Source organism: Musca vetustissima, unplaced genomic scaffold, assembly GCF_032173495.1.
Source record: "Musca vetustissima isolate MV318-11 ecotype Yass unplaced genomic scaffold, APGP_CSIRO_Mvet_v1 utg37097, whole genome shotgun sequence".
Lineage (NCBI taxonomy): Eukaryota > Metazoa > Arthropoda > Insecta > Diptera > Muscidae > Musca > Musca vetustissima.
The window spans coordinates 29933-56899 of record NW_026885044.1 but is presented as its reverse complement, the minus strand read 5'-3'; the positions used below and the strand labels follow the sequence as shown (position 1 = coordinate 56899).

The following is a 26967-nucleotide window of genomic DNA, read 5'->3' as shown; positions in this document are numbered from 1 at the left end:
TGTTGTTTTGTCAGCTATAAATGTCATTGAACAGAAAATATGATTTCACTCCCACTAACACCTCCTCATATACCCTAAACACTCACACATACAATAAAAAAAATTATTTTATTTATGAGAGAAAAAATATTTTTTTGAAAAAAAAGAAAACAACACTTATAAAGATTTATCGAAAGCCAGCAGAGAAGAAAATTGCCCAGAATACTTCTGATATTATGGACGGGTGGCCAACCATATGCTGACAACAAAAACAAAAAGAAAAAAATACTCATTTAAGCATTTGTATTGCAATATCTTAATAACATTATTTGAGCATTCCATTAGTAGTTAGTTGTATAAGTAGAAACACTTATATACATACAATATTTTCTTATTAAATTAAGCAATAAATTAATACTTTTTGTATATGCATTTGTATTAGTTATCTAATATCGTTGTTTCTGTCTTTCTTCTTAATTCTTATGCTGACCTTTCGAAGTTAATGGAGACATGAATCACCAGGCATCAACGTGTGGCAAAATCCTGATATTCCTATCGGTGTGTCTGGTCATATTGACATTACCCTTCAGTTTGTTTGTATGTTTTAAGGTAAATATGAAATGTTTTCTGTTTTTGTTTATTTTTTTATTCTTTCAGGAAAATTCAACAAGAAAAGTAATTACTTATAAAACAATTCGTATCAATTAATGGACGGGAAAAATACGGTCGAAACTTTGCAATAAGTTAAAGTTTAAATTTTGTTCCAAAACCAGTGAGCGGAGCAGTATGGTCAGACGGGGCCGACCATATGATACCCTACACTACTTCTACGAATATCTAACATTGTGTGGTTCTATATTCTGGGCTTGGACAATATATCGCGATATTTTCACCATCTTGACCGACTAGATGTCAACAAATATTACTAATATTCATATTCGCTTCTAATTACTTATCCAGATTCCCTTCAGCGTATTCGCCTTTTAATGTGGCCTGTAGGTCGACTCGAAAAAACACAAAAAAACAGTAAGAAAAGTAGTAAAGTCGGACAGGCCGACTATATGAAACCCTTCACCACTTTGGGTATATTCAACAGATGCATTCTAACATAACATGATATTGACCATATTTTTGGTCCTTGGTGTATGATTTACTTAAAATAGGAGGAATATATATACATATATAGAAGCTATATCCAAATTTGAACCGATTTGAACGAAACTTTCCACACATTAGACTATACTAACTTCACTACGTTGTGCACAATTTTGTGAACCGCGAACCGATTTTCACGAAACTTAATACATATCACTCTAGACTTAATTCAATACGATATGCCAAATTTCGTGCAAATCGAAAGTTATATAGGGGCTTTGGTGCACCATTTACATAAAATCGTACGAAGATATATGTGAGAGCTACATCGAAATCTGTACCGATTTTCCCGAAACTTACCACTCATCATTCTAGACTCAATTCAGTACCCTGTGCCAAATTTCGTACAAATCGAAGGATATAAAGGGACTTTGGTGCACTATTTTCCTAAGATCGAACGAAAATATATATGGGAGCTATATCTAAATCTCAACCGATTTTCACGAAACGTAAAACACATCATTCTAGACCGAATTCATTACGCTATGCCAAATTTCGTGCAAATCGAAAGATATAAATGGGGACTTTGGTACACCATTTACATTAAATCGGACGAAAATATATATGGGAGCTATATTTAAATCTGGCCGATTTTCAGGAAACACATCGTTCTAGACCTATTCCATTTTGCACGAAATTTAGCACACGTCATTCTACATTTTATTCAGTACGCTGTGCCAAAATTCGTGTAAATCTAATAATTTTCAGGGACTTTGGTGCACCATTTACCTAAAATAGGACGAAAATTTATATGGGAGCTATATCTAAATCTGAACCGATTTTCTCCAATTTCAATAGGCCAAACGAATGGGCTGTGCCAAATTTCATCCAATTCGGATCATAAATGCGACCTGTACTTTGCTAACAAAAATACATGGACGGACAGACGGACGGACAGACGGACATGCATAAATCGACTCAGACATGCATAAATCAACGGACATGCATAAATCAACTCAAAATTCTATACATATTCTCAAAAGGAACCATGTGTCTATCTCGATTCCTTTTGTCTGTTACAATCATATGCACAAAGACATAATACCCTGTATAACCTTGACACGGATGAATTTAATTCGTAGATGCAATTTCGCAACAATAGTCGACATAAATACAACATATCAAGTAAAGACATTTGTAAGCCACATTGGCCAATATGCCTGATGAGCCGGTTAACCAACGGCGAAACGCGTCGCATAGTGGTGGGAATGTAGTATTTCTCTGGCTTTCATTTTCATTGCATCTCCGATCATGTAGCTCATCTCATCAAAACTATAAAAATTATAATGTAGAATGTATCTGACGGAGTGGTTGTAGTATGTTGTATATACCAAACTATTATGCAGTGTTGCTGTAATTTGGTATTTTTGGTTCTCACGGAATAAGGCATATCCGTACCAAAATTTATTAATATTGACCCAAGATTCAGGACAGCCCCATATAACGGTACCACCAATATTGAGTATTTTGGACACGTACTCCAACCGAATTGTAATTTGGAATTGTGGTTTCTCATTGTATAGTACATCTTCGTACCAAAATTTATTAATATTGACCTAAGTTTCAGGGTAGCTCCCATATTGGAGGAATTTTTGACACATTTTTCATTCAAATTGTCGGCTATTTGGTATTTTATGTTCTTATAGCAGTACCACCAGGATTATAGCAGTACCTTTAGGATTAAACATATACGCCATAGAATCCAAATTTTGTAATTTTTCACACAAAAGCCAGGGTCCATTTGACACGCTAAATATTGACCGATCTTTATCAATTTTTATTCATGCTTTTTTTCGGCCCGATCCCCTTCTCCATGTAAAATTTCACGATATTCGGGCCGACCAAAATTTAGGGTCCATTTCATCCCCTAAATTTTAACCGATCTTTATCAAAAACAATAGGGATCTTCATTGGCCAGAACCCATCTTACATGCAAAATTTCGTGAAGATTGATCCATAACTGTGGCCTGTATCGTGCTTACAAATTATAATGGACAGACGGACGGACACGCATGTCTAGATTGACTTAAAATGTCTAGATCGACTTAAAATGTCTAGATCGACTTAAAAGTGGGTCTAGGACCAATATTTCGAGGCGTTACAAACTTTTGGGGCTGCACAAAGCTATAATACCCTGACAACATAGTTGTGTAGGATATAATAAGGGAGTTATATGGGGACTACCCCAAAAAGAGCACGGATATTAATAATTTTTGGTAAGGAGGTTTGTTACCAAATACGACTACAAAATATCAAATTGCAGCAAATTTGATTGAAAAACGCGCTCAAGAACCCCAAAATACCGAAAATTGGGGGTACCCTTATATGTGGCTATCCGAAAAAATGGACCTATATATATATATACATATATATAATTTCCTGTGCAGAGATTTGTTACGTATTAAGAACTCAAAGTACTAAATTACAGCTAATTCGGCGGAAAAATACGATCAAAACCCCCAAAATACTGAAAATTAGGAGGTACCGTTATATAAGAGCTATGAGAAAAAGTGGACCTATATTTGTAGTTTTTTGTGGAGACATTTAGTACCCAATAAGAACCCAATGTACCAAATTTCAAGAACCCCAAAATACCGAAAATATGGGGGTACCCTTATATGGGAGCTATGCCTAAACGTGAACCATCTTCGAACTTGACCTGCCTGCAGACAAAAGACGACTCTATGCAACATTTTGGCGATCTATCTCAATTCGTTTAAAAGCTAGAGTGATTACAACGGATAGACGGACAGACAGATGGGGCTATATCGTCATAGAATTTTACGCTGATCAAGAATATATATACTTTATTGGAGTTACAAACGGAAAAACAAAATTAATATACCATCCATACTATGGTGGAGGGTATAAACATGTATTTGAGTTAACCCTTTCGTTTATTAGTTGCATAAAAAAGCTCCACTATTTCGTTAATAGGCAAACAAACTGACGTTAATTTCAATGAAGGGATATGTGTATTTTTACCAAACATAGGTTTATCCATTTCGTTGTTTCAAAAGTAAACGTAAATAAAATATATCTTAGTATAGCCTTTGCTACGCAAACATGTGCCTCCTCGAAATACTGGTTTTAGACCCCAAATTTCCGCATTTGAGACAATGGATCTGTCTGGTGCGCACGATGTCTCTCGATGTGACAAATAATCAATAATTTATTTGCCTCATATTCACACTATAGAGAAGTACGGATATGATTTTTCAATGTCCTTGTTTATAAATGTCTCCTAACAGCAATAACTAGCCCTAAAACTAATATAAACACTAAAACCAATATAAACACAAAGAACATATATTTGTATATACACATGTGTACATTTATGGTGGATATATTGCTATGTGTATTCAGATAGACTCAGGTGGTTATATGGCAAACCCATATGTATATTTGAACAACAAACAAAAACATTGTAACTCTTTTGTGCTTGCGTTTGTTTTTGTGTCTCTTCTTACAGGTGGTCCAGGAATATGAACGGGCTGTTATCTTTCGTTTAGGTCGTTTGATGCAGGGTGGTGCCAAAGGACCCGGTATGTACAAAAAGTTCTCCCCTTTTGCCTCCCATTTGCAACATTTTATTCCGTTTGTTATTGAGTAATACGATTTTATGGATTTTCTCGTAAAAGCTTACAAATTAAATCTTAATAATTTCATTTTGTTGTCGATTTCATTTCTTAGGTATATTTTTCATACTGCCCTGTATAGATTCATATGCCAGAGTGGATTTACGTACAAGAACATATGATGTACCACCACAAGAGGTAAGTTGAAAACAAGACGGAGAGAGAGAGAGAGAGAACGAGTGGATGTTTGTATTTATTTTTCATGCGAACAATATTCAATATCCAATTGATATAAAAGGGGTAATTTGATTATTTTTTGGGAAGTGAACATGGAATTAAAGGACTTTGTGAGGATTTTAGCTCAGTCAAGGTACATTAAATTGGAAACTATAAATGAGCAAAAAATCGTAGGACAAATTTTATGTTTATAGAACACCAAATTAATAAAATTTTTGTTTTAGATTTAATAATGTTTCAATTAATGAAAATATTAATTGTATGTAAGTGAGAGCTAAGGAACATTTATGAAATGTAATTATTTGATAATTGTTTTGTATAGAAAACAAGTAAGGAAAGAAGTAAAGTCGGGCTGGGTCAACTATATGATACCCTTCACTACTTTGAGTATATTCTACATATGGGTATTCTCATTTTTTAATTCCACTAAAAACAATTGTTTTGATTTGATCTTTATCAATAAATGAACCGACTAACATAAATCCATACAAATGCTTTTCTGCAACCTATGCTAAATTTCAATGGGAGAAATTTGCGTAAATCGATTTATAGCACACTTGATACACACTATTCGATAATATCGATCAGACACCCGTTCGAAATATATAAGGAAGCTATGTCTGCATCTGCACCCATTACAAAAAAAGCGCAATCAATCTAGTCTCAATTGAATACGTTGAGCAAAATTTCGTGTCAATCGGAGGAGTTTGGTGCACAATTTACCTAAAATCGGACGAAAATATATATGTGGCAGATATATCTAAATCTGCATTTTCAGGAAAATTAACACACATAATTCTAGACGTAAGTCAGTACGCTATGTCAAATTTCGTGCAAATCGAAAGAAATGTAGAGGCTTTGGTACACCTTTTACACAAAATCGGTGAGCTATATCTAAATCTGAACCGATTTCCACGAAACTTGGTAGACATGACTCCAGACCCAATTCAGAACGCTGTGCAAAATTTCGTTCAAATCGAAAGATATATAGGTCTTGGGAGCACCATTTACATTAAATCGGACGAAAATATATGTGGGAGCTATATCTAAATCTGAACCGATTTTCACGAAACTTAGCAGACATTATTCTATACTCAATTCAGTACGATATGCCATATTTAGTGCAAATCGAAAGATATATAGGGACTTTAGTGCACCATTTACCTTAAATCGGACGAAAATATTTCTGAGAGCTATATATAAATCTGAACCGATTTTCAGGAAACTTAGCACACATTATTCTAAGCTTATTTCAGTAAGCTATATCAAATCGAAAGATATTTATTTGGTGCACCATTTACATTAAATCGGACGAAAATATATATGGGAGCTATATCTAAATCTGATCCGATTTTCAGGAAACTTAACATACATAATTCTAGACCTAGCACACATCATTATAGACCTAATTCATTACGCTGTGCCAAATTTCGTGGAAATCGAAAGATATTTAGTGAGTTTGGTACACCATTTACCTTAAATCGGACGAAAATATAAATGGGAGCTATATCTAAATCTGAACCGATTTTAAGGAAACTAAACATACATAATTCTAGACCTAATGCATTACGCTGTGCCAAATTTCGTTCAAATCGAATGGTATATAGGGACTTTGGTGGACCATTTACTTTAACTCGGACGAAAATATATATGGGAGCTACATCTAAATCTGAACCAATTTTCAGGAAACTTAACACACATCATTCTAGGCCTAATTCATTACGCTGTGCCAAATTTCGTGCAAATCGAAAGATATATAGGGACCATTTACCTTAAATCGGACGAAACTATATATGGGAACTATATCAAAATCTGAACCGATTTTCTCGAAACTTGGCACACATCATTCTGGAACTATTTCATTACGCTGTGCCAAATTTCGTGCAAATCGAATGATATATAGGGACCATTTACCTTAAATCGGACAAAACTATATATAGGAACTATATAAAAATCTGAACCGATTTTCTCGAAACTTGGCACACATCATTCTGGACCTAATTCAGTACTCTGTGCCAAATTTCGAAAAAATGTATTGGGACTAGGTGCCCCATTTACCTTAAATCGGACGAAAATATATATGGGAGCTATATCTGATATCTGATTTTTCCCAATTTCAATAGGGTCCGTCCTTGGGCCAAATAAGTGACTTGTGCCAAATTTCTTTCAAATCGGACCATAAATGCGACCTGTACTTTGTTTACAATTTAACATCTACAGACGGACGGACGGACATGCATAAATCGACTCAGAAAGTGATTCTATGCATATTCTCAAAAGGAACCATGTGTCTATCTGGTTTCCTTTTGCCTGTTAAAAACATATGCACAAAGACATTATAAAATACTGAAGGGTATAAAAATATTTTTACATTGTCAATATTACGCATTCAAAGAACTGCAGTGAAGCAGAAACATAGGAATACGAAGACAAACACATTTTGTTTATTACTTCTTAACTAGAAAGTTATTCTTACCGTTATTTATGACATTTTGTTCATGTCAATGCAATATGTGCTGCTGCTTCTATATTTACCTGTGATTTCGTTTTTTCTTCTTCTCCTTACTTTCAGGTTTTAACAAAGGACAGTGTTACTGTGTCAGTGGATGCCGTTGTCTACTATCGCGTCTCGAATGCAACAGTCTCCATAGCAAATGTTGAAAATGCACATCATTCGACAAGGCTGCTGGCGCAAACCACTCTTCGCAACACAATGGGCACACAACACTTACACGAAATTCTCAGCGAACGTATGACAATTTCCGACACCATGCAGGTGAGTGAGTAGCTAGCTTATGTATGGATGTATGTATGTTGTTTGTATTGTTTCGGTTGCAGTATTTGTTGCGACTACTAGTTATGGGGTTCAGCCAGGTGTAACTTGAATAGGATAAAATATGTGCCAGCTAAGCTTATTTTCAGTGCCTGCACCGATGTGTATTATTTGGAGCAGAATAAAAACAAGTTGCACGCCGATATGTTTTAACAACAACAATAGCATCAACTTCACACTTTACAATCCGGACAATAAGAAAATGATGACACAAATGCGACAATATTTATTTTCACCGTGCTAAGCAACAAATGTCAGAGTGCATAAATAAAAGTGCATAAATTCTGAAATCATATGAGTTCCCAATCTCCTGTCTGAAAGTGATGGATATCGGTCCAATTTTTATGATACAACCCATTACTCGGTATTTTGGCAAGTTTTTCAACAGAATTGCCTATAATTGAGTACTTTGAATTCTCATTGGATTGTAAATCTCCCTACCAAAACATATCGATATTGGACTGTACTGATGTATGTTCTATATGCCAAAACTCAATATTACCTTCAGTGAACCCCAAATGACTACTTATAGCCCATTCGATCAGCAAATTAGTTCAATAACTTCATTTACTACTTTCATATATCCCCATACATATATATTGGAAATTATCAATTTAGTTTATATAAAACATTAATGTAAAACCAGTGAGCGGAGCAGTATAATCGGACGGGGCCGACCATATGACACCCTACACAACTTCCACGAAAATCTAACTTTGTGTGATTCTATATTCTGAGCTTGGGCAATATTTCGAGATATTTTCACCCTCTTGGCCGACTAGAGGTCAACAAATAATCCAGATTCCCTTCACCGAGTGATGTTTTGTGATGTTCGGCTTTCAATTGTGGCCTATAGATCGACTCGAAAAAGACACAAAAATTAAGTTTTCGGTCCACGTTATCACAAAAATTATTATCTGATCATCACCAAAAATTATAGGCGTTGTCCTTGACCATAACTGTAACCTCATGAAACATTTCAAAGCGATCTGCGCTATATTTCCGCCCTCTAGTGTGGTAATGGGTTACTAAATAATATATGAATACGTAAGCACCTATAAATATTTACGTGTAACTCCCACATCCGAATACATACGACAATATAATAGGTATCAATTTAAGGGTCAACCACTCCTCTTGAACATACTATCAACTTCTCGGGTCTAGGACGTTGAGGTGCAAATATATACCCCATAGAATACAAATTTTGTAATTTTTCACACAAAAGTCAGGGTCCAGTTGACCCGCTAAATATTGACCGATGTTTATCAAAACAGGCATACTTATTCTTCGGGCTGATCTCTTTCCCCGTGCAAAAATTCGCGGTGTTTGGGCCATAATTGCGGCCTCTGAAGCGACCAGAAAATCAGACAAAAATAAAGTTTTTGGTCCATTTCATCCCCTAAATGTTAACCGATCTTTTCCAAAAACAATAGGGATCTTCATTGGCCAGAACCCATCCTACAAGCAAAATTTCGTGAAGATTGGTCTACAACTGTGGCCTGTATCGTGTTTACAAATTATAATGGACAGGCGGACGGACGGACACACATGTCTAGATCGACTCAGCTAGTCGAGATATGATGATCGGTATACTTAAAAGTGGATCTAGGACCAATATTTCGCGGCGTTACAAACTTTTGGGGTTGCATAAAGCTATAATACCCTGACAACATAGTTGTGTAGGGTATAAAAAGGTTTCAATGTCTTGTGTTTAATTTGTTTTTATATTTTTCCCAAATAAATAATCTACTGTAAGAAATTCCCGGTGGAGGGTATACAAATTTCGGTCGCCCTAACAGCGTAACTTTTTAATAAATAATTTTCCGTAAAAACTAAATACTCTCATATTTAACCATTCATCATAAATTAGACGAAGTAATTGTGTCATTGCACTATGGCCGATTTTAGCGGCATAAAATATATCTCGACATGCTAGCTTCACCAAATTTGGGGTGTAGAACACTAATGTTAGAAAAGGTGATTTATGAAAAAATGGGCGGGCCACGCCCCCTGCTGTTGGTTATTTTGACGATATTGGGTTCGTTTTTCAACAGAATTGTCTGTAATTTGGTATTTTAGGTTATCATTGTATAGAGAATCTCCCTACCAAAAATGATCAATATTTTATAAGTTTTTCGGATAGCCCCCATATAACGGTACACCCCATTATTGGGGATTTTGGGCATTTTCTTTAAACAAATTTGTTGTCTTTATGTATTTTAGGTTTTAATTGGGTAGCAAATAAGGTTTGGGAATACCCGACTTTTTTCATTCCCAAGAAATCGGGAATTAAAATTTTTCATTCCCGGGAACCCGGGAATTATTAAGAATTATTTTGATGTTAAGAATTATTTTTTTAAATAAGAATATTTTTGTCAAAACATTAAATTAGGAACTATTTGTACACATAAAACACATATGAACAATTTTTAATTTGTGCATTAAACAGGTTGCCTGATATACTGATTCTTATGTTGATGCAAAAGTTTCCATCAATTGAAAATATTCTCTCACTTTTATAGACTTTTACTCACTTTATATAAAACTTATTTATTTAAAAAAACTACTGTGGCAGGGTTTTGATCTTAAAGGGGTTAACTTTGCAACCATTTTAATTTAATTTCAAAACATCTATACCTTTGGAGTACTTTTATCACTACTAGATGACCAGATTCCACTTCATTGCTACTTTTTTGGCACATCCGTATTCCCCAAACTATCTGGGTCTCTTCAAAACTTCAGTTTATGTATATAAATTTTAAGTCACTTCGGTCACTTAATTCTTTTTGTAATCTCTTTGAAATTGAAGGGTCGATGGATGTTTGTTGATCTTTCAATGTATGGTATGATTCCAGCACAAGGACCCTTCTATAGGACATTAAGAATAAATTTTCTTATGCCGTTCGCTCTATCTGAAACAGTTGCTATAATGTGGGTTTCAAAACATAATTCCAACAATTTTTCTTCAATCATATTCCGAATTTTGAACCTACTTGTTATATAAATCAGTTTTAAAATGAGTATCTTCCACTTAAACATACATTAAAATATCGTCCCTATGTAGTTGTTGTATTATCGATACCAAATAATACCACAGGTGGATCAACGGATCCATTCTAATTATGCCCTTACCATTGTAATATCTAATTCAATATTTATATTGATTTAAAGATATTATTTTCCGATTTCCCGGGAAAAGGTATTGGGAAATCCCGGGAATATCGATTTCAAAAAATCGGGAAATCCCGGGAATACCAGGGAAGGAAATTCCCGACCCCAAACCCTAGTAGCAAATCTTGCAACCAGAAACGATCGATATTGGTCAACTTTTTAAAGTAGTCCCCATATAACGGTACCTCGAAATTTCGGTATTAAGGGGCGTTTTTTAACCAAGTTTGCTGTAATTTTATATTTTGAATTTCCCATTTCTTGGAATGACTGATGTCACAAGTAGGGACGGATCGAAACTATCTGAAATATTTACGAAAAAAATATTTAACCGTATCTCAAAACTATCGTTCAATTCTTCAACATATTCTTCACAATAGTTCATATATAGGTACTTCTAAATACTTTCTCACTTCTGGAAAGTACTCAACTCCAGTATTGAATTTCATAAAAAAACTGTTTTTTAATTTTACGAAAATATTGCTGCTGCAATGGAAAAACGCGTGCTAATTGTAATGTAAACATTAACAGCTTTTTGTACATAAAAAGGGTTGCCAATTGTAAATTTGTTTTTCGATTTTTTCTTATCAATATGTTGAGTACCATCAACAAGTTTAAAAAAAATGTTAAGTTGAAAAAATGACTTTTTGCCGCTAAAATGGTGATTTCACCTATAGTTCATTGTTCGGTTACACCTAGAACCCTGGTAGATGCCGGCAACTCAGGCAGAATTCGCTGCGATACCAGCCCAGATTTCTATCACGTTTCCTTTTATTATTGCATTATCTATTTCCCTTTTTTGTTCTTCCTCTTTGTCGTCTATTTTTTTTACATATATTAAACATAGTATTTCATCTATTTTCAGGTACAATTGGATGAAGCAACCGATGCTTGGGGCATTAAAGTGGAACGTGTTGAAATGTAAGTCACTCAGTCAGACAGTCATTCATTTATTCGTTCGCTTACCGTTCACCTCCTCATGCATAGATCTAAAAGGGAGGAGAGGGCACTGCATGAATATCTTTTTATGTTTTCTATTGAAAATTCTTGTGTCCTGGATGCATTTCCTTCCTGTTTTTTCGGTGCTTTATAACCGACCAGCCAAAAACTAAATAACACCACGACTACAATAGCATGGCAGAAGACAAGAAATCATTTTTATTCTGTCACCAAGACACGTTCTCCATCATCATCATCGTCATCATGTAGCGTTATTGTGGTGGTGGTGGTGATGATGGTTGTGGCAGTTGTTTGTCCATGGACAATTTTTCTTTTTGATGCTGGCCAAATTCAATGCAGTTATTTTTTTTTATTTCGTAAATAAGATTACTATTCCTGTTTCGTATGAATTGTGGCAGGTGTACGAATTCTTAAGAGATTTTTTATTTTTTTCTTTGGCGTTTTTTAGAAAATTTTTGATTTTTCTTTTTTTTTAACGTATACAAATACTGTTCTTAGTGCAGATTTCATTGAATGGATTTTCAAGGCAGTAAACCATTTATCAAAAATACAAAAAGAATCACTTTATATATCTTAAGTATATATTTTTTTATGTAATGTTACAAGGACGAAAAGTAAATTCTATTCTAAGTGCTATGCCGCAAAAAGGTGCTCACAAGTGTGCATTAATAGCCACGTATATTCGTAGAGAAAAATATAAAGGATTTTTGGTAAAGCTATAATTTTGTGCGCTTTAAAATATGTACTATTTGATTCCTTTAATCGTAATGTACTATTTGTGATGTATCGTAACGGTAGGAGTGGATCGATGGGTCTCACCTACGAACTTGATTTAAGTTTGAAAAAACTATTAGATGTGCTTAGTTTTTACCATATCGGACATTCCATACGATTGTTTTAGGATTAACCAACTTTCCAAATGGGGACGTACCAGATGGAATATACTGATGAATGTCATCTTCGGACGTTATCTAAGGTTAGTAAAAATATTACGATTTGTAAATATTGGGCCAAATCGGACCTTCCATTTTTTTATGAAAATTGAAGGTACTAGAAAGAGTGAACCGATAAGTCAACATAAACGCTTTTTTCAAATCGGATGATACGTTCTCAATAAAAAACTAATTGTTGTTCGTTAGTCTCGCTAAAACTCGAGAACAGCTGAACGGATTTATCTGATCTTAGTCTTGAAATGTTCGTGGAGGTCTAGAGAAGGTTTAAAAGGTGAGAAATAATTGAAAACCGCGAAAATTTTGCAAAAAATATTTTGCAGCCTATTTGTATTTCCACGAATTTAGTATCGAGCTATTTGGATAGCACCACGTCGTAGTTGTTATTTTGAGATATTTTGGGCGAAAATTTTCAATTATTGAAAAATTTCAAACTTCGGTCCTTGGAGCAACACAAATGTTGCCAGACCACTTATCGTTCTGAGCCATCAACACACTTCCAAAACGGTTGCGCACGAACATGTGTATACCATGGAAGCAATTGTAGGTGTGTGGATTAATTATCCATCGCTACAAAAAAAAAAAAATCTGCTTTGAAAAGGACGGTTTCTAAAATGAAAGACAAATGTCGAACTTTGACAAATTTGAATTTAATTCGCATATGCAAGTTTCGTATCAGGGCGGAATAAATACAAGTTATCAGCTTACTACATTTGTAAAACCACATAGCCCAATATGCCTGATGAGCCGCTTAACCAACGGCGAAAGGCGTTGCATAATGGTGGGTACGTATGTGCTTCTCCTGGCTTTCCTTTTCATTGCAAAACTTCGATCATTAAGCTCGATGATTTCCAATGATCACTGCCCTGACAATTCAAAATTCAAATAACAAAAATTTGCAAAATATTCAATTTGTTTTCAATTGAATTGACATTGTATTGAAATTTTTTTTGGGGCAATACAAAAATAATTGAGAATTATATCATTGAAAGTACACGCGATCATTGTATGTATACGTTTTCCATAGAATGCACGTACATTTTGGGACTAATGCAAAGATGGAAAATCAGAAGACATTCTGAATCGACTTCGTGTCCATTCATGGTATTCTGATTCTAAGGTCCATGCCTTAGATTAATTTGTTTTTTTAACTAACAATAATAGGAACCTGTTCATTAAAGTACCACGGAAAATATCAAATCAGGCGGTTATATGCCTAATCGTTGTTCAATATCTTTGAACATATAAACAGAACACGAAATATTTTCTTTGAAAAAATCTATCATTCAGCTCAGCTGGAATGAGAACAATTAACAAAAAACCAGCAATATTAGAAAAAATATCCAAGGCGTAATATTTAATTTGAAGGTTATACCAAAACCTCCGTCCGATGTTACCTATTCGTACTGAACATGCTAGCTACCGATAACACTCAGGTTGGAAGACGGGGGTAAAAACTTCAACATGCCGAAAATTGAAGTGGAAATAATTATGGCGTCTTTTGAAAACGTTAAGCTGTAGTGCATAATTTCTGAAATGATGAGAAAATTCGGTCAAAGACTTTATAATACCGAAAATAAGGCGGGGCCAGTATGTAGATGCTATATAAAAACTTGGACATAAGTAGATACTTTTTCCTAAAAAAATGTGTCATGCTGACCAAATAAAACAACCAATTACAGCTGATTAGGTTGGAAACCATGTCCAAATCCCCAGAGCATCGTATAATGTGGAGTTCCATTATATGGAGACTTCTCGGAAGCTTGGGCAAATTTTGTTAGGAACATTTTCTAATCAAATATCATCCAAAATGCAAATTATAGACGAATACCGAATATTAAGGGGTTACCTGGATATTTGGATTTTAATTAAAGATATTTTCTGCTCAATAAGTATCCTCTATATTAAATTAAAACCAGTGAGCGGAGCAGTATAGTCTGACGGGACCGACCATACGATACCCTACACAACTACCACGGAAATCAAACTTTCTGCGGATATTTGCACCCTCTTGCCCGATTAGAGGTAAACAGCACATCTTCCTTACACTGACATATTTTCCGAATATTACGAGTATTCAGTACAGCTATTGTCCCGATTCCTTTCATCGTGGGTTGTGTTGTGATGTTCGGCTTTCATTTGCGGTCTATAGAGTGATAATGGGTTACTAAATAATATACGAATACGGTGATACATTTAAATATTTACGTGTAACTCCCACATCCGAGTACATACGACCATATAATTGGTATGAATTTAAAGGTATATAATTGGTATGAATTTAAAAGTATAGTCTGACGGGACCGACCATACGATACCCTACACAACTACCACGGAAATCAAACTTTCTGCGGATGACTACTCCGAGCCTGGGCAATATTTCGTGATATTTGCACCCTCTTGCCCGATTAGAGGTAAACAGCACATCTTCCTTACACTGACATATTTTCCGAATATTACGAGTATTCACTACAGCTATTGTCCCGATTCCTTTCATCGTGGGTTGTGTTGTGATGTTCGGCTTTCATTTGCGGTCTATAGAGTGATAATGGGTTACTAAATAATATACGAATACGGTGATACATTTAAATATTTACGTGTAACTCCCACATCCGAGTACATACGACCATATAATTGGTATGAATTTAAAGGTGAACCACTCCTCTTGGATATAATATCAACTTCTCGGATCTATGTCCTTCAGGGGTAAATATATACGCTATAGAATACAATTTTTTTAATTTTTCACACAAAAGTCAGGGTCCATTTGACCCGCTAAATATAGACCGATCTTTATCAAAACAGGCATGCTTATTCTTTGGCCCGATTCTTTCTCCATGCAAAATTTCACGATATTCGGGGCATTATTGCGGCCTCCGGAGCGACCAGAAAAACTGACAAAAATGTAGTATTTGGTCCATTTCATCCCCTAAATATTAACCGATCTTTCCCAAATACAATAGGGGTCTTCATTGGCCAGAACCCATCGTACATGCAAAATTTCGTGAAGATTGGTCCATAACTGTGGCCTGTATCGTGTTTACAAATTATAATGGACGATCGGTATACTTAAAGGTGGGTGGCGTTACAAACTTTTGGGGCTGCACAAAGCTATAATACCCTGACACAGACAGACGGACATTTTTTAATCGACTCCAAATTGTCTGAAACGGATTTGGTGCAAAAAAAAATATAGCATTGCGTCTAAATATATCGATGCAATATATACCCTCATTATACCCCAAACAACTATGTTATTTAGTGTGTCCGATAATTTTTAGAACTTTATACTCGTTCGTATTTATCCTTCGCCACCTTTCTTGGCGATTTACCGAAAGAATATCCTTTGACACCCACTGGATGACATCAATTTATTATTATTTTTTTAAATAAACGATTCTAACTAATTTAGACATCCGTCGTTCACACTGCAACAGCGATAATGGATAATGCCATGGAATTTGTATTTACCGTGACCTCAAACCATTTTAACAGTCCACTTTCAACACACACACACACACACAAACACAAAATTTACAACATAACCTCAGGCATTCAAATGAACACCGAACGAACGACCTTTCTGACCTCCATCCCGACAATGAAATGAAAGTTTATAAGTGCCTAACCCTGTTTGTGTAAATGCGTTGCGCTTGCTGGCTGACTGACTGACAGGAGGAGAGGTGGTACTACTACTGTTTGGGTGACCCTTTCAATCTAAAGTAACCACTTAAGGCAAGCCAAATCAAAAAAGCACCGAAATTGTATGCCAAGTGCAACACAGCGAACATCGTTTATGGTTTGCATGACTATGTGATTTGTACAGTGGGCGATGGAGATGTGGAGAATAAAATAAAAATTCACATTTGTATTTCAATGTCATTCTAAGCTGTTAATCTCTTGTCATTTTTTAACCATAAGCATGGTTTCATGAAATTTTACCAAACCATTTAAAAACATAATTGAATAATAAATAATAACTAAAAGATTTTCCTTTAACTATTATGTGATAAAAGTCTTAGTTTTATTTTTGATAATTTTAACATTAAAAATTTTACTACCTCTTTACAAAGATCTTTTTAATCTACTCCTTCTTATATAAATACTTTTCCTATTAATTTTTTCCATAACAATCGCATCTATTCAGCCCACTGTACGCACTTTCGCCTAAAAACATCAACATCCAGCTGACATCGAATGTAGGTCGTTAAGTCATTCATTGTAAACATAAGCATTTTTACAGTAAAATTATGTTCATCGTTAAGATGAGATAACATTAACACAACAACAACAACAGCAGCAACAAAAAACAGGGCGGTCGCATAAATGTAAACACATTGATAAATAAATATATACATATGCGTACATATATGTATGTATTTAAATAACAACGCGTACCCATGCACAAATGAATCCATTAACAACACAAGGAGAACAGTAAGGATAAAGTGTGATTTTTAGTAACGACAATATTTGACCTTCAACGAATATTGGCAAGGGTTTGCTTGGCTAAAGGCATTAAAGTTTAAACATGCTTCCATTATTTTTAGAAACATTGAAATGTTTAATGACAATGGAATTCAACACTAATGCAGAATATTTCAATATCTGATATATAATTATACCCTACACAACTATTGTAACGCCGCGATATATTGAATATTTCAATATCGATCTAGATATGTGTGTCCGTCCGTCCGTGCATGTAGGATGGGTTCGGCCTAATGAAGGCCCCCATTGTTTTTGGTAAAGATCGGATAATATTTAGGGGATGAAATGGACCAAATACTTAATTTTTGTCGATTTTTCTGGGCGCTCCGGAGGCCGCAATTATGGCCCAAACATCTCGATTTTTTACATGGAGAAGGGGATTGGACCAAAGAATAAGCATAATTGTTTTGATAAAGATCGGTCAATATTTAGCGTGTCAAATGGACCCTGACTTTTGTGAGAAAAATGACAAAATTTTTATTCTATGGCGTATATATTTACTCCTGAAGGACATAGAGCAGGGAAGTGGATAGTATATCCAAGAGGAGTGGTTGAACTTTAAATTGATACCAATTATATTGTGGTATGTACTCGGATGTGGGAGTTACAAGTAAATATTTACAGGTGCATATGTATTCATAAATTATTTAGTAACCCATAACCACACTAGAGGGCGGAAATATAGCACTGATCGCTTTGAAATTTTCCATGAGGTTCCAGTTATGGTCAAGGACAACGCCTACAATTTTCGGTGATGATCAGATAACAATTAGGATGAAGTGGAGCGAAAACTTTTTTTGTTTTTTTTTCGAGACGATCTATAGGCCACAATTGTAAACCGAACATCACAACACCACACACGGTGAAGGGAATCTGGACAAGTAATTAGAGGGGCGTCTGTACTGAATATTAGTAATATTCGAAAATATGTCAAAGTTAGAGTTACGTGGTAGTTGTGTAGGGTATCGTATGGTCAGCCCCGTCCGACTATACTGCTCCGCTCACTGGTTTTCTCTTAAAACAACTGTTCCGATATTTATCAAAATTGTGTGCTTAGATTATATAGGCCATCTTAAGCCGTTTTCTAGCCTTGTGTGAATGACACCGACCAAAAATGGTAAAAATTTTAAATTATTACCAGTAAGGAAAGTAGGACTGGACCGACTATATGATACTCTTCACCACTTTGGGTATATTCTACATACGTATCCTAACTGACGTAGAGTGTTTGTTATATATCTATATCTGAACCGATTTCAGGGAAACTTGCAAGAGACTAATGTATATTACATTAGTGCGTTGTGTCAATCGGCCTAGCTATGGATCTTTTCACGAAGCTTAGCAACATAATTCTAGACTTAATTCAGTACGCTATGACAAATTTCGTGCAAATCGAATGATTTTCAGAGACTTTGGTGCACCAATTACCTAAAATCGGATGCAAATGTATATGGGAGCTATATCTAAATTTGAACCGATTTTCACGAAATTTAGCACACATTATTATATAAGCAATTCAGTACGCTATGCCAAAATTCGTGCAAATCGAATGATATATGGGTTTTTGATGCACCTATTACCTTCATCGGATATGGGAGCTATATCTAAATCTGAACCGATTTTCACGAAACTCTACACACATCATTCTAGACCTTATTTATTACGCTGTGCCAAATTTCGTGCAAATCTAAAGATATATATGGACTTTAGTGGACTATTTACCTAAAATCGGGCGAATTTATATATGGGAGCTATATCTAAATCTGAAACGATTTTCACGAAACTTTGCACACATCATTCTAGACTTAATTCAGTGCGCTATGTCAAATTTCGTGCAAATCGAAAGATATATAGGGACTTCGATACACCATTTACCTTAAATCGGATGAAAATATATATATGGGAGCTATATCTAAATCTGGACCGAGTTTTCCCAATTTCAATAGGTTTCGTCCTTGGGCCAAACAAATGAGCTGTGTTAAGTTTCATCTAATTCGGATCATAAATGCGACCTGTACTTTATTTACAATTTAGCATCAACAGTCGGACGTGACGGACAGACGGACGGACATGAATAAATCGACTCAGAAAGTGATTCTATGCATATTCTCAAAAGGAACCATGGGTCTATAGGGACATTGGTACACCATTTACCTTAAATCGGACGAAAATATATATATGGGAGCTATATCTAAATCTGGACCGATTTTTCCCAATTTCAATAGGGTTCGTCCTTGAGCCAAACAAATGAGCTGTGCCAAATTTCATCCAATTCGGATCATAAATGCGACCTGTACTTTATTTACAATTTAACACGGACAGACGGACGGACATGAATAAATCGACTCAGAAAGTGATTCTATGCATATTCTCAAAAGGAACCATGGGTCTATAGGGACATTGGTACACAATTTACCTTAAATCGGACGAAATTATATATATGGGAGCTATATCTAAATCTGGACCGATTATTCCCAATTTCAATAGGGTTCGTTCCTGGGCCAAACAAATGAGCTTTGCCAAATTTCATCCAATTCGGATCATAAATGCGACCTGTACTTTGTTTACAATTTAACATGGGCAGACGGACATGCATAAATCGACTCAGAAAGTGATTCTATGCATATTCTCAAAAGGAACCATGGGTCTATCTCGATTATTTTTGACTCTTACAAACATATGCACAATGAAATAATACCCTGTACCACAGTGTGGTGAATTCTATATTGAGCGAATGTAATGTCCGATTTGACATTAACTTTGCTCATCGTAATTTAAATCAAGTCAGGAGATGGGTTCCTGACTTGATCTAATATTAATATTATGTGAATGGACTATATGACTATGGACTACGCCTGTATAATGTTGTAAGATGGGACTTATCGGTACACTCCTTAAATTTTGCACATCGTAATATGTATACCTTACATTGATCATGTTCGAAGGCGTCCTTCCCCCAAAAGGGTCAACAAGTTTACAAACCTGTAAAAATTTAACTTCCGATTTATTTCAAACAAATATAAATAATAAAGGTTAAGCGTTGGTTCACTGTCTGCTATATCATCCACATGTCGAACCCAATATAGAATTCGAAATATGTAAGATGTTCAGTATTGAAAATAGTGTCTAGGATTTCGAATATCCCCCATATATCTCTGCTTCCGCATTGAATATATTTTTGGCAGTTCGGTCTTGCTTTACTTACATATATACCCCATTGTAATTCAATACAAAATGCTCCTCATTGTGATCCAATGCTTTTACAGCTGCCGTATCTCTCTGCAGAATATCTCACCACATCTTCTCTTTTCCTAGCCCCGCTATTGTTTAACAATCAGACAATATAATCTATTGGCGCCTGTTTATGACATTAAGATGATGGAATTAATCACAGTTTTATGATCATGGTTAGTTGGTTGGCTGGTTGGCTGAATGGTTAGTTAGTTTGTCCGTTGGTTGGATGCCATTGCCATTGAATTGTGTCGTGATGTGACAAATGGCAAATGGAACAGATTGCACGTTGCTGCTGCTTTAGTTAAACGCTGATACATTCACACATACTCTTCCCACAAATGTTTGGTAATCATCTGCCTCATTTTTTTATTATTGTTATTATCTCTTTTCGAGTTAAATAAAAAGAATCCATTCAATAAAGATGGATGATAATGCCAGCGACACTTGGGTACAAGGACAGCGGAGAGAATACACTCAACATTGAAATTATTGTGGGTCAATAAAATGTCAATGTCTCTATTCAACGAGATTCAATGTTGACATAAATAAATAAATAAAGAAATAAAGAAGACGAAGGCATTTAAAAGAAATGAATACGTTTTCTTTCAAATCCATAATGAAAATGAATATAAAATAATGTTTTTAAATTAAATTTAGCATTGAAGACTATTACCGAAAAATGGGACTTAATAAAAGAATATACAAATATACAAAAGGACGTCTTCATAGAAATACTAACTCTTTGTATAAAAGATTCAAGATATTTCGTTTATGATGACAAGGTGTATGAACAGAGAAAAGGACTACCGATGGGATCTCCAGCGTCACCGATTATTGCAGACATAGTAATGGAGGAGTTATTGGACGCTACAATGGAGAAATTGACACACAAACCAAAAGTTCTTACGAAATATGTGGACGATATTTTCTGCATTGTAAAAAGAACGGAAATAGACAACACTTTAAACATCCTCAACTCATTTGATAAACATGTACAATTTACACACGAAATAGAAGAAAACCAAAAATTACCTTATCTTGACGCAATGATAATTCGACAAGGCCAAAAATTAACAATAGATTGGTACCAAAAACCCACTGCATCTGGACGATTAATAAATTTCTATTCTAAACACCCCAGACGCATAAAAATAAATGCGGCCACAAACTTTATAAACAGGGTATTAAACATAAAATGATTTCCCATTAAAAACAATTGACGAACTACTACAATCCTGCAAGTCGAAAAATAAAGCTAAAATTGAAAAAGAAGAAAAATCGTACAAGTAAATGACATATATACCAGGACTTTCCGAGAGATTGAGCAATTCAAATATCTATGACAAAACCAATTATCAACTAGCCCTAAAATCTAAAAATAATATCAATAGCCTATTTAGCAAGACAAAATCGAAAATAAAAAAAGAAGACAAGTGCAATGTAGTATATAAGATAAAATGTAACGGGGACAAATCCAACTTATGCCAAAAGGTATATGTTGGTACAACAAAAACCAAACTAAAACAAGACTTTCTGGTCATAAGTCAGATCAAAATACAGACAAGCCATTAGAACAAAAGACGGCTCTTGCAGCACATTGCACAATCACGGGGCATACACCAAATTTCAAAGACGTTGATATTTTGACACAAGAAAACAATTACAAACGACGATTTACTTTAGAAATGCTTAATATAATAAATGTACCACAAGAGAAGAGAATGAATTACAAGACTGACACGGACCACTGTGCACATATGTATAGAAATTTAGTTCATAAGCACAGACGAATTAGAGTTTAGTTTAGCATAGACGGTGTAACAAACCTGTAGCTTCTCTCAAAACGTAATATTTGTGTTATATTATTCTGTGAAAACCTTATTAAATAATTGTATCTTTTAGTATTTCCCTGAAGATGACTGTCGAAGACAGTCGAAATATTGGAAAATAAAAATAAAAAAAATCAAAAATCATAATACAGAATTTTATTTAACCTTGAGCCGAACCAAATCCAAACAAGAAAAAAAATAAATATAAAATAATGTTGAAATGTATGAATGTATTTGAATGCCTTTGTGTATTCAGTACCGGGTTTTTAGGACTAATATAAAATCGTTGTAGATTTGTTGGTGGATTTTTATTGGATTCTTATGTATCCCCTGTAAAAAACGAATTAACAAAATACAAACAATTGAAACACGATAAGGATATTTAACAAACCGAGAATGTATCTGGACCTTTATGTGTGGAATTTTTGAATTGAAATCATAGAAATATCGATAGGAAAGTGCTCGGGAACTTTAGATGGAGTAACGTCAAACATAGACTTATTAGGGTTTTTAATCTTTGAAAAAACGAGGTACTGAATAACAGGCATTGCGTTCAGAAAATTTGGCTATGACCTTCAATATATGCGACGTGGCTTAATATGGAGGTCCTATCAGAACATGGATCAATATTAACATATTTTGTGAACAAATCTCTTATATACAAACACAAAACAAAAATATATTTAATAATAAAAATAAAACCAGTAAGGAAAGTAGTAAAGTCGGACTCGGTCGACTATATGATACACTTCAGACGTCGCCATTTCGAAGGAACATTTCATGAAATTGAACGAACATAAATATGCGATATTTATCTATAAGTAAATCTAAAGTCTAACATCAATCCCAACACATGTCATTCAGCACCCTATTCTAAATTTCGTAAATAGATTTAAAGCAAATTTTACACACGCTATTCGGTATGCTGCATATGGGAGCTGTATCTAAATCTGAACCGATTTTCACGAAACTTAGCACAGATCATTCTATACTTAATTCATTACGTTCTGCCAAATTTCTTGAAAATCGAAGGATATATAGGGACTTTGGTACACCATTTAGCTGAAATCGGACGAAAATTTATATGGGAGCTATATCTAAATCTTAACCGATTTTCACTAAACTTAGCACACATAATTCTAGGCTTAATTCATTACGTTGTGCCAAATTCCATGCAAATCGAATGATATATAGGTACTTTGGTACACCATTTACCTGAAATCGGACGAAAATATATATTGGAGCTATATCTAAATCTGAACCGATTTTCACGAAACTTATCACAGATCATTCTATGCATAATTAATTACGCTGTGCCAAACTTCATGCAAATCGAAAGATATATGGGGACTTTGGTACACCATTTAGCTGAAATCGGACGAAAATATATATGGGAGCTATATTTAAATCTTAACCGATTTTCACGAAACTTAGCACAGATCATTCTAAGCTTAATTCATTACGTTGTGCCAAATTCCATGTAAATCGAAAGATATATAGCTACTTTGGTGCACCATATACCGAAAATCGGACGAAAATATATATGGGAGCTATATCTAAATCTGAACCGATTTTTACGAAACTTAGCACACATCATTCTAGGCTTAGTTCAGTACGCAGTGCCAAATTTTGTGCAAATCGAAAGATATATAGACACTTTGGTACCCCATTTACCTGAAATAGGACGAAAATATATATGGGAGCTATATCGAAATCTGAACCGGTTTTCACAAAACTTTCCACACATCATTCTAGGCTTATTTCATTACGCTGTGCCAATGTTCGTGCAAATCGAAATATATATAGAGACTTTGGTGCATCATTTACCTTACATCGGACGAATATATATATATATATATATATGGGAGCTATATCTAAATCTGAACCGAATTTCCCAAATTTCAATAGGGTTCTTCCTTGGGCCGAACAAATGAGCTGTGTCAAATTTCATCCAAATCGGATTATAAATGCGACCTGTACTTTGTTTACAATTTAACACTAACAGATGGACGGACATGCATAAATCGTGTGGTGAAGGGTATAAAAATTTAACGTTATCCAAATTTCATTACTGAACAAATAGTGGCAAACAATGTGCATAATTCCGAAGCTCTTATATTTAATAAGCTGGCGGCGAAATTTTGCAAACAGAATATCAAATTTGATGAAAAATTGTGAGTTGTATATCAAAATTTTTTGATGAATTTCTTGGGAAAAATTCGAAAAAAGTACAGGACAAACCAGTGAGCGCAGCAGTATAGTCGGACGGGGCCGACCATATGATACGCTACACAACTTCCACGAAAATGTAACTTCCTGTGGTACTACATTCTGAGCTTGGGCAATACCTCGAACCCTCTTGACCGACTAGAGGTCAACAATTATTATTATTACTAATATTCAGTACAGCCCCCTCTAATTACTTGTGCAGATTTCCTTCACCGTGGGTTATGTTGTAATGTTCGGCTTTCAATTGTGGCCTATAGATCGACTCGAAAAAAACACAAAAAATAAGTTTTCGATGCACTTCATCCCAATATTATTATCAGATCATCACCGAAAAATATAGGCATTGTCCTTGATCTCAATCGGAACCTCACGGAACATTTCATAGCGATCATCGGTTTCCGCCCTCTAGTGTGGTAATGGGTTACTAAATAATATTTGAAAACGTAAGCACCTGTAAATATTTAAGTGTAGCTCGCACATCCGAGTACATACAACACTATAATTGGTATTAATGTAAAGGTCAACCTCTGTTCTTGGATATAATATCAACTTCTCGGGTCTATGTGCTTCAGGGGTAAATATATACGCTATAGAATACAAATTTTGTAATTTTTCACACAAAAGTCAGGGCCCATTTGACCCGCTAATTATTGACCGATCTTTATCAAAACAGGCATGCTTATTCTTTGGCCCGATCCCCTTCTCCATGCTAAATTTCACGATGTTCGGGCCATTATTGCGGCCTCTGGAGCGACCAGAAAAACCGATAAAAATTTAGTATTTGTCCATTTCATCCCCTAAATATTAACCGATCTTTCCCAAAAACAATAGGGATTTTCATTGGCCAGAACCCATCCTACATGCAAAATTTCGTGAAGATTGGTCCATAACTGTTGCCTGCATCGTGTTTACAAATTATAATGGACAGACGGACGGACACACATGTCTAGATCGACTCAGCTAGTCGAGATATGACGATCGATATACTTAAAGGTGGGTCTAGGACCAATATTTCGCGCCGTTACAAACTTTTGGGGCTGCACAAAGCTATAATACCCTGACAACATAGTTGGGTAGGGTATAATTATTGCACACCCTGACAATACGATCTCTCATATATCGGTTAAAGCCAGTTAACGTATGTATTTTCATTCCCGCACATAAAGAAAAACATGCGAGGTCAACGATTTCCGTTGAAACCACTCCCATGCCTCAATCGGAGTAACTATAGCCACGTCGGTTGGAAAATGTACATCGGACCTTAATAATATCGAAAATGTTCGTGTAACCCTTATAACAGGATAGGTCGAAACATGCACAAATGGCGTACCCTCCAAGAAGACCATAAAAAAGTGGACCGCAATAAGTCATTTCCAATATCAAGCATTCAACGTGGAACTGCAATGTTTGTGCAAAAGTTTAATGATAAATCTCAAAATATTGCGAACACTATCATGGGCAGTAAAAAAGAGAAACATTTTTCGGTACTTTTGTGTAATTCTAATTTTTTTATTTTTTACTTTATTATTTAGAATTTAATATTAACATTTTTTTTTTATACATTTACAACTTATAATGTTTTCCCTTCACTGTTCAAAAAAATATATATATATATATATTTCATTTTTAATATCCTTAAGGACATATTTAACAGCACTTAACTTCCGAAGAAAAATTGGCATTCTTTTTTATTGTAACACCCTTGCCATGCTGAAGAACATTAACATTGTCTTGTCTCATTTTTTTTTTCTTTCTCCCTTCTCATCCCCACAGTAAAGATGTACGTCTACCCGTCCAATTACAAAGAGCCATGGCTGCCGAGGCAGAGGCAGCACGAGAAGCTCGTGCCAAAGTTATTGCCGCCGAAGGTGAACAGAAAGCCTCAAGAGCATTGAGGGAAGCCTCCGAAGTTATTGGCGATTCACCGGCAGCATTACAGCTACGTTATCTCCAGGTAAGTGAATGGCGGAATGAAATATTGCCATTTGTTATGTGGCCGAATTTGATGAACTGTTCTGTTATCTTTTTTGCAGACATTGAGTGCCATTTCGGCTGAGAAGAATTCAACCATTGTATTCCCGTTGCCAATTGATCTGATAACGTATTTCCTCAAGTCGAACGATGCTGATACAATAAAAACCGCCGCCAATACAGCCCAGGCCATTGCTGACCGTGAAGCGGTTCCCGCACCAGTAATTGTACCATCGACAGTGGCTGGAGCTGCATCGATGATGGCGGGTATGGGTCCCATACCGACAACAAGCAACAATGTGAACAATGTAAATCATGAGACCAATGGCATTGTTACTGCAGCTATGTAA

General features: G+C 35.2%; 1 protein-coding gene across 1 annotated transcript; it reads left to right on the top strand.

Annotated features, from left to right (window-relative positions):
• Nucleotides 1-480: 480 nt before the first annotated feature.
• Nucleotides 481-26967, top strand: LOC133332122 (band 7 protein AGAP004871-like). The gene is made up of 7 exons (XM_061540501.1): nt 481-588; nt 4607-4679; nt 4828-4910; nt 7522-7725; nt 11819-11874; nt 26420-26600; nt 26680-26967. The coding sequence occupies exons 1-7, from the start codon at nt 490-492 to the stop codon at nt 26965-26967; spliced, it is 984 nt and encodes a 327-aa protein (XP_061396485.1). The 5' UTR covers nt 481-489.